Below are 10,497 nucleotides of genomic sequence, written 5' to 3'. Positions count from 1 at the left end.
GTGGCATTTAAAATATCCAATGGAATACAAAGACGACGGAGTCAAGAGTGAGATAATCAGCTGTGCTATAATCCTGATTAAAAGTTTGATACGGGGACTTTGTTGGAAGTGTCAGTATTTACCATTGAGGGAATCCTTGCTGATTTGGGCTGGCTTTCATATTCTTTCTATGAAGACTCAGATAAGCGTTACATATATACGTGTATATATATTTTTTACTTTTGAGGCTATTTAAGCATTTTTATGAGTTACTTTCAGGCAGGTGGTGATTTAGAGGACTTGTATAGATATATATTTTTCCTATGGTGACATTTCACATACTGACGTGGAGCAAAATGATGTGATCTAGTGATAGGCCAATATTTGGCATGGCGTTGTCATTCTTAAAGTGACTGATAATTCCCCCCATCACAAAAATATTTTCAAACTTAAGATTTTAGGTTTTTATATATATTTTTATGCATGTCCTCTGAACCACCATCTACCATTAAAAGTGGGAGTTTGGCGACTTGTGATTTGGACTTAATTTATTCTCCCTCATTCCTTGTTTTTTTGTAAGGATTATAACTCTTATAAAATAACCCTTTAAATGTAGAGGAAGGGCTTTATCATTTGAGAACTAAAGAATCTCCTCCTGTTATTAAACCTTTACCTAATGGGTAACCTGTAAGTTTCTATATTTTTAGCAAAGTCAATCTTTAGAACATTGATACATTTTCTTTAATAGACTGGATGAAAACAAGTTTACTTCATAATCAGTGTCAGAATGAAATCTGTAGTAGGATGAACCCTGGATCGATGCCTTTGCCAGTTGTCTCCTGGCTGCAGTGACCTGCTTTCCTGGTCTTCTTTTCAACCTCTACAACCATCTGTCACAGTGGGTGGCCAGGTCACTAGTTCTCCTTCCAGTGGAAATGGATCATGCGTCTGAGGTTTGTGTGGTGACAGAATAAGATGTCTTGTCTCTTCTTAACAAGAGTTCAAGGGAACCTGTTTGATTTTACAACATTGAAAATTCCACTCTTCTCCAGCACCAAAACCCCCAAATATTACAAACACTGGGCCCATGTACCATAGGCACACAAGTTAAAAAAAAACAAAACCCCAAAAAGCTCAACCTCTACATTGTCCAATATTTTTGTTATATAATACAATCTCCAATCTATTTCATATTCAGCAGTCATGTTGATGCCTATATGAGCAGAACAAGTTCAGATACAGGTGGCTGAGGCTTTTTTTTCCTCCAGAAATAGTTTATTTTACAGATGAACTGGTGGGTCTGTCCTTTTCCAGAGTCTTGGTGGATGGTGTTGATAGCACTCTTCGGCTTCCTGCTTACTTGGTTCAGCACTTCCCTTGTGCATTATCTCGTTTTGCCACTTGGGCTCTGCTGTTGTTTGCTTCTGTTCTTCTTGTGCTAGAAGAGTAAATAAAGGAAATGATGATTAAAAGCACATCTTTCACAGCATCAGATCCAGGTCACCTAAGCATAGTGCCATCTTAAGATCATCACATACAATCACACCCGTCCTGTTCTTCTGTGGTGCACATAAATTCTTCACCCCCTAAACCAGGGGTGTCCAACCTGCGGCCCCGGTCAAGGGCGATACAGTGTTTTCCTCTGCTGCCCCTGGGTGTTTACTGTCTTGTCGGCTCCCTCCTCTTGTCTTGCTGCAGCATTTGTGTGGCCCCAGAAACATTTTTTTCAGCCAATGTGGCCCAGGGAAGCCAAAAGGTTGGACACCCCTGCCCTAAACTGTACCGTTCTCCCTTGGGTTTTTGCAGCCCAAATGCATGACCTTGCATTTCTTAGCATTAAATTTTAGCTATCAAATTACAGACCATTCTTCAAGCTTCGTCAGGTCTTTCTTCATGTTATTCACACCATCTGGCATGTCTACTCTATTGCAGATTTTGGTATCATCCGCAAAGATGCAAATCTTACCTGACAACCCTTCAGCAATAAGTTTCAAGTTTATTAGATGGCTTGATTAACCGCCTTAGACAAAGTTTCTAAGCGGTGAACATTTAAAAAGTTACATAGATTAGGTAACAAAACAGTCCATACAATTAATAAATAAACTTATTATGCTAAAAATTAACATTATTAAACACAAGGTAAGGAGGGATGAAATACAATTTGAAAAATAAAGAGGAGACATTAAAGGAAAATACAAAAGGGTAATAAGACATTTGAGGGTAATAAAATAAGCAAAGCAATAAAATAAAAGATTAACTTGCAAATGCATCTCTAAAAAGGAAAGTTTTTAATTCGTTTTTAAATTTTACAAACTCTTTCTCCTCCCATAAAATATCATTTATAAAAATGTTAAAAAGTACAGGCCCAAGACCAGAACCTTGAGGCACACCTCCGGAAACATCCCTTTCCTCAGAGTGATCTCCATTGATTACTACCCTCTGTCGCCTTCCACTCAACCAGTTCCTGATCCAGCCCGTCACTTTGGGACCCTTCCCGAAGGCACTCTATTTATTAGACATCTGTGTGGAACACTGTCAAAGGCTTTGCTAAAATCTAAATACACCACATCTAGTGCACATCCTCTATCCAATTCTCTGGTCACCCAGTCAAAGAAATTGATCAGATTTGTCTGACAAGACCTGCCTCTAGTGAATCCATGTTGCCTCCAGTCCTGTAATTCACAGGATTCCAGAAACTTGACCATTTTCTGTTTTAAAAGCATTTCCATTAATTTGCTTACCACAGAAGTCAGACTTGCTGGCCTGTAATTCCCTACTTCTTCCTGACTTCCACTTTTGTGGAGAGGGACCACATCCGCCCTTCTCCAGTCCTCCAGTACCACTCCCTCTAGAGACTCATTGAAAAAGTCAGTCAGTGGAGCCACCAGAACTTCCCTAAGTTCCTTCAGCACCTTCAGATGTACACCATCCGGCCCCATCGCTTTGTCTACCTTTATTTTAGCTAGCTCCTCACGTACACAACCCTCTGAAAATCGATCAGGGTCTATTACTCCTCAATCCCTATTCACATTTGTCTACTGCGGTCCTGCTCCCAGCGCTCAGCCGTGAACACAGAACAGAAATATTTGTTAAGCAATTTGGCGTTTTCTTTATCAGCTTCTATATATTCTTCCCCTTCACCTTTGAGTCTCAGAGTGCTAATGCTAACTGGCTAACTTTTTCACATGTTACAGAAAAGACAGCTCTTTATGTGGTCCTACTTGACTGCTAAACTTATCTGGTTAGATGTTCAATATTGTTGCCTAACTGGATACATTGTGTGATATAGTAGCTGATTAGATGGCTTGCAGAGTTTTTGGCATTGCCAAGCTGGGCTATAGAATTCTGGGTGATGTCAGGAGAGGTATTCAGCTGTCAGGACGTGGGGATCCCCTCTAGCTACTCCAAGGGTGCCTAGCTGTGGCTCGGCCCCTACTCTGACTGCATATGTGAGTCGGTAGGTTGTCTCTGTGTGTGTCTTTGAATTAAAAGAGGGGGGGGGGGGGGGTTGAGAGTACTTGGGAAGATTGTAGTGGTGGTGGGTAGTAGGCAGTTTGAAAGGAGAAAGTCCCTAACTGCTATGTTTCACGTTATCTAAGTTTCTATGCTGCATTGGACTTTTTGGGGAAGTGGTGGAATCTTATTTCTCTGTAATCCTCATTCTAATCTGGTTCATTTTCAGAACTGATAGCCAATTTTCAACCCATTTTCTTAAATTTTCAGTTGTCCCCGTCCCCCCCCCCCCCCCCACCGACAGACAGATGATTTGGGTCCCTTTTGTATAAATCTTTCCAACTTTTGTTGAGTTGGAAACAATAGAAGTACAGACACACATTTACCCTTACTGATTTGTGTGAAGGTTTTTTCCAGAACTAAAATACACACATCAATCTTAAAATTCCAAAAGTATGTGTGTAGCTTTCTCCCCTCCACCCCCCTCTCTTTTGCAGAATAGACTTCCTCTACAGAGGGTATAACTATATGCAATTAGCCTCTAATGTGCATGTACTTTAACTAAAAAAAGGGTGGGCAATTTTATTAAGGACTGTTTCTATGGGTAATGCTTTCTTTTAAAATTGCCCACCTTATCAATGTTTGAAGATTGTTAGTATTAGGTTGCAATGAATCCCAGAAACATTCTGCAAAACTTACTCACCGTGTTACAGTAATGAGGCATCAAGGTCTGTGTAATGGCTGTTCTCCTGAAGATAAAAGTGACAGAAAGTGAGAAATCAATGCAATTTTCAAATAGCCCACCTAGTTGCCAAAAATGCTAGTGCTTTTACCATGCAGACTTTCAAATTAATAAGTGCAATGTATGAATCTTTAACGCACCCATAACCTCTGAGACTGCTATTTGCATGGATGGTGAGAGAAAGGGAGGGCAAAATAGTGTTTGTGATGCAATGGTTAAAGCTGCAGCCTCAGCACTCTGGGGTTGTGGGTTCAAAACCCACCCTGTGACCATTAGATAGATTGGGGTGCTAGCCGTTTTAGTGTGCATTAAATGCTAACACGTGTTAGCATTACAGCTAGCGCGCTTTAGTAAAAAGACCCCATTGTGAGCCTGCCGGGTCAGACAGGGAAAAGTGCTTGAGTACCATTCTGAGCTCTCCTGGGAGAACGGTATAGAAAAATAAATAAATACATTTTGAGGGTAATTTTCTGAAACCTCTGTGTGTAAAGCATAATATATTTGCAAAAGAAATAACCATTATACAATTGTGCAAACTCTGATCTGCATAAAGGCATTCCCAGGCATGCAATTTGAATGAAGTTATGATTTACGTGTAGCTGCCTCAAAGAAGGTGGGAATTTGTCTGAGAGAATTTGCTCTGAAATCCTGTTTTTTAAAGGTACAGAGGCACCTATGCAGTGTTTATAAACAGGAATAAAATAGGTGTATTTTTGGGAGGAGAGGTGTCAGCTGTACCTGTTTGGGTTGCTTTGAGGAAGGAGAGGAGCCCTCGAGGAGAGAACTGCTGCAGATGCCAAGCCGCAGCAGATTTAAACCACTTTGAACTGAAGTGTGTGGCCCATGGTCACTTGCCCCTCTAGATTCAACTGAGGAGCCAATTGAGGAACCATTAAAGAGCTATTGAGCTGTACCCAAATAATTTATTTCTCTTATTGCTGGACTTTGGCAACCTTCCATTCCATAAGGCACTTTTTGTGCTTATAGCTACAATACTTCTGTTGATATGGGGAAGGGGAAGCAGAAGGGGTTAAAGGGCCACAAAAGATGCCTCTTGCACTACAGTTGAGAAGATTAATCTTCCTTCTAAAAGTGAGTGGTCGTGAGGTCCCCTCCTTGAGTCCTGATCCACGTTCACCACCACCACCAGCTCCAGTAATTCTAACTTCTTAATGGGAGCAGAGGATCCTGGAGGTTTAAACCAAATGTTGGAACTTCTCACCCAATTGATGCAGAAATGTCTGAAGCTATGATGCCACTCCAATGTCAGAGGGAAGGCTTTCGGCTCAGCCGTGGGATGTGCATAGGAGTTGCCGCCCGTGGCTTTGTGCAGAGAAATGACTGCATCAGGAAGGAGGAGGGAGCCGGCCAGAAGGTAAACACCCGCTGGAGGGAGGCACGTACTTGAGGCACAAAATGGAGGGAGGAAGAGAGAGGGGGGCACACTGGGACTTGGGAGGGAAAAAGGCATGTTGGGACTCGGGAGAGAGGACAAACAAACTTTGGATAAATGATGGAAGAGGGAGGAGGCATGAACTTGGGACAAGAATGAAAGGAAGGAGGGAGGGAAGGGAGCATGAGCCAAAGGATGAAAGAATGGAGGGAGTGAGGTAAAGAGATGCTGAGAAGAGGGAGGGAATAGGAAGGGAGAATTGGGTGTCTGAGAGAAGGAAAGAGAGATGGTGCACATGGGGAGATGATGAAAGTGGAAAATTGTTGGGCATAGGAAACTTATTGGACATGGTAGTGGGAGAGGAGTGAGGCAGAGATGCATGGGTAAGAGAGGAGTAATGGTTGAGAGGGGCCTCAAGGAGGTGGAGAAGGTGGGAAGAATCCTAGGATCCGAGTTACATACAAATTCAACTTAAGAACGGTTTAAAAAAACGGAACTTGTTCTTAACCCAGGGTCTGCCTGTATTGTATTTTTTCTTCTTCCCCCTTTATGTCTCTGCATTCCTGTAATGATGCTTTTTAAAAAAAATTTAATTCCCTGTTTTAATAAATATGCTTTTTGTAAATGTATTGTAAACCACTTAGACATTATGATAAGGCAGTATATCAAATAAATAATTAACTTGATCTTATTCTACAATGGCATCTGCGAGCTTAGTCTAACCCAGTATTGGTATGCCTGACATTTAAGGGCTGGCAGATACACCAGAGACATGTATATTGACAGTACGTTAGTGTGTAAGTAGGAGCTCCGCCCCTTGCATTTAATATGGTGACATCAGGAAAACAGGGATAAGGTTCTCATTTTACAAACCCAATTCACATTTGAGACAAGCATAAATCTAATCTAATCTAAACCTTAGATTTGTATACCGCATCATCTCTAAATTCGTAAAGCTCGACACGGTTAACAAGAGTTAGGGTAGAAAGGAACTCCAGTGGAGGGAAGAGGCAAAATGAAGAGAAAATGTAGAGGACTAGAATAACCAGAGAGGGAGGAAGAGTTACATTTTTGAGAATAACCAGGTTTTCAGATGTTTACGGAAGAGTTGGAGGGAGCTCAGATTCCTAAGAGGGGAGGTAAGGTTGTTCTTGCATAAATGTCTAAATCTCCATTTCATAAAGCTGGGATACGCATGTATCAAACGCATTTATTTCCCATTTTAGAAGAGAATCATTTATTTCCCAGTTATCAGTATTTCATTTTTGGAATGATCTTCTCGCCCACATTCAGAACCTCCCTACATTAGCAGAATTAAAAAACAAAACCCCCAACCCACTGAAAACCTACCTGTTTCATCAGAGGTTTGGTGTTCATTCCACACCCTAGCACAACACAGGCTGGAAACTAGTCGTGCCCTACCTTGTCTTTGTCGATGCTGCTTTGTTATTTGTCTGACAAGCATAACTTGTAATATGACTGCAATATGTTTGTATTATGTTATGTGATCGTGACACCGAGGCACCCCCTCTTCAAACCCAGCAAGAGGGAGAAAAAGCCTCAGACTAATGTAGCAATAAAGAACAAAAAGGTACAAATTAAAAACTGCTTTTGATACGTTCACTGGCAAAAAAACTCCCTCAGGTTTAGAAAAGGGAAAAATCACCCAGAGGCACAAAAGACGACTTGAACTCCAATGCTGTCACGTCTTTCACCAATGTTTGGCTCATCAGCCTTGAAAAGTGCAGCCACGCTGAGACCAGCCCCAGCATGCTGGGTTTGAAGAGAGGGGTACCTCGGTGCCACGATCACACAACATATTCAATCATTATATGAACATATTATATGTTGCGCGTCCCCATATAATTTGTTAACACATTATGATATTTTTTCTTTTTTTCTTAAAATTTTGATGAATTGCAGTATCATTAATTCAAAGCGATTTACAATTAAAAAGAGGGTCTTAATTATTAACTACAACCAACACAAATGGACTTGACGTACCAATACATATGGAAAGTAGGGAGAACTACAATAAGTATAGTAAAAAATTCATACAAGGAAAATACAAATGGAGGGTAAGAAAGTTTAAAAGTAATTATAAAAATATAGTAGAAAAATTAAGAACTTTTTTCTTTCCCCCCCAAATTCTCAGAGCCTAAGAAAGAGAATTCATGAGTTTAAGCATTTTGTTGTAATACATTTGATTTTTGATTTTTTAAATTGTTTTAATGAAACCACTGCAAAACCTTTTCATGACCATGTGGCAATATATCAAACGCCAATAAAAGATAAAGACTAAGGTGCAAATTCTGTCAAGGAAGTCTAAAAGTTAGGCATTTAAGACGTCCAGCAGCACAATGCTGAGTGCGATTCTATTAAGCAGAAACACACAATAGACATTCCATTCCATTGTGCTTGTTAATCGCGGTTTACAAAAGACTATTAACGATCCGCATAGTACAAATGAATTAATGAATCAGATACTTGGAAAATAGAGAAGTCTTCAGCTGTGTTCTAAAATGTTTCTAAAAATAACGTTCTAAATTCTTTGTCGTGAGAGGCTGCTTGGTACACTAGTATATGATCAAGACATTTTTTACTTCTTCAGCCTTGGACAGAAGGAAAATTAAACAAAGGATGAGGTTTTCTGCTGTGTTTAGATGAAGTGAAGGCAAATCTATTGACCAAATAAGGAGGAGCTGATCCATACAGTACTTTGGAGCAAAAACAACCCAGCTTAAACACCACCCGGGCTTCCATGGGAAGCCAATGGAATTCACAGTAATAGGATGTGACATGGTGGTATTTCTTCAGGCCGTAGAACAGCCTGACCACTGTGTTTTGTATTAGTGTCAGGCTCTCTAATTCCTTCTTCGTGATTGTCAAATAGACAATGTTGCAATAATCAAGAAGACTCAGTAATAGTGATTGTACTAATAGAGAATTGTGCTCAGCAGCACTCAGTGAATTTAAGCACCTCTATAATGTTATCATGTTTTAGCGTTATGATGTCATTAGAACAGCAATTTTATGCTTTTTTTACATTAAAATTATATGCAGTAAAATGGCATGCAGAAGACAGCCCAATTTTACAGACCACTATTATATTTTTTTAAATTTATATTCAGCTACTTTATCATATTTCCATTCTGTCCTGGTGGGCTCAAGGGGATTAAGTGATTTGCACAGGGTCACAATGAGCAGTGAAGGGTTTCATAAGCGGTCATTTCTCTAGGATAAATATCAAACATGTACCTTTAGTACTTGTCCAGTTCCTCTTTTGGCCTTTGTGTTCCTCAATCAAAGCACATGAAATATATACAGTAATTATGAAAAATAATGCAATACTCAAGCAAAGCACATGATAAAATGTATTTCATACTAAACCTCATTCCCAAAGTTTAAGAAAATAAGAAGAGAACCCCTACTCACAATGGCTGTGGCTCAGAGCAAATCACCAATATGCACCTAGATGGCAGATTGTCACTATAAAAAATAGGAATATGTGCTAGAGTACCTGACCACTGAAGACCCTAGGCCTTCACAGATAGACCTCTCAACTCTCTTTATGCTGATCAAATAATATGAGCTTTAATAATCAAATAGTAATAGCTTGCAGGAACAAACCACACAGCTTACAGAGTGATAGAGCATACATCAGACTGGCCAGGCTGATGGAGAACTTCCGATGAGTTCTGAAACTATGTTCCAGGGAGCTTTCTTTTATATGATTCTGGAAGCTCTGGCCCACGTTGGTGCATATTATATTTCACACTTTCATTGGTTTGGTTTCATTGGATTGGTTAACATAAATTGAGTGATTCTGTGCCACGCCTTTTCTCATAAGTTTCTCCCTCATTTCCCCGTAAATGACGTTTTAATATACCAAGTTCCTCTTTTGAGCACCTGGGCCTAACGGTTTTCCGGCTCTGTGGTTGGCCTTTTTGTACACTTCTGTCCGTGGTTCGTCTTTCCTCTGGTAAAACTTTCATAAAGTTATCATCCTGCTTATATTTTTCATCAGAACTGCTTTCTCTATAATCACACTCTCTGTTTCTAGGAAAAAGCAGATGTATCTTTCAGAGTTCACGGCTCCTTTCAGAGCTGGCAATTTCTAGTCTGAGAGTCCATTTGCTTTTTCAGCAGCCATTTTAGGTCTTAGCTGTACTGGCTGTGACAGGGAGATTCTCGGGGTCTTCACCTGAGCTTACAGGACTTTCCCCTCCCCCCTCTCACCATACTCGGGAGTTGAATCCATGATCTGTGGAAGATGGAAGAAGTGCCTTTAACCACTGAGCTACAGGAGCTTCCTTTTAGACAGGGGTTCCTATTATTTTTAGTGACATTCTGCCATCTAGGTGCATATTGATGATGTCACAATGATGTCAATATTGTGCATCAGACATGTCTACTTGCTCTGAGCCACAGCCATTGTAAGTAGAGATTCTCTTCTTATTTTCTTAAACTTTGAGAATGAGGTTTAGTATGCAATACATTTTTTCTTGTGCTTTGCTCGAGTAATGCATTATTAAACATATTTTTCCATTATTGTTAAAGTGGAGTCTTCTTTACCCCAAAAACAGAAGCCCTGTTCACCTATATGTGGATGCCTCTGGCACGCCTACGTCAAGTCCACTTAACTCACGCCCAAAAGTAGACCTGGTTTTCCAACACCTACATTTTAGGCTGTGACAGCGTTGGGATAACCAGTGACATCTCTAAGGTCCCAGAGATAACTGATTAAGTGCTGTCTTTGAACCCATCATGGATGTTGATGCTACACAAACCCAGTAGTTTAGTCAAAAGATTCAGTTCTAAACTACTGGTGAAACTTGAGATTCGCTGACCTACCAGTCTCAACTCTTACCTCTGTGACCTGTCTAAAATGGGGCTATAAACTACATATATACAAAAATAGATCCAAGAA

The 10,497-nt window shown here is 40.2% G+C and overlaps 1 protein-coding gene across 10 annotated transcripts in view; it reads right to left on the bottom strand.

Moving 5' to 3' along the window:
• Positions 1-10,497, bottom strand: part of RALY (RALY heterogeneous nuclear ribonucleoprotein) — a 345,686-nt gene continuing 335,189 nt past the window's right edge. For all 10 annotated transcript variants that reach the window (XM_033962663.1, XM_033962667.1, XM_033962666.1 and 7 more), the window contains 2 exons: positions 4,136-4,181; positions 1-1,417 (listed from right to left, as the gene is read on the bottom strand). In XM_033962663.1, coding sequence (XP_033818554.1) covers positions 4,140-4,181 — 42 coding nt within the window. In that variant the 3' untranslated portion in view covers positions 1-1,417; positions 4,136-4,139. The remainder of the gene's footprint in view (positions 1,418-4,135; positions 4,182-10,497) is intronic.

Source organism: Geotrypetes seraphini, chromosome 11, assembly GCF_902459505.1.
Source record: "Geotrypetes seraphini chromosome 11, aGeoSer1.1, whole genome shotgun sequence".
NCBI classification, from domain to species: Eukaryota; Metazoa; Chordata; class Amphibia; order Gymnophiona; family Dermophiidae; genus Geotrypetes; species Geotrypetes seraphini.
Note: the sequence above shows the minus strand (reverse complement) of the source record. Positions and strands in the feature narration are given on the sequence as shown.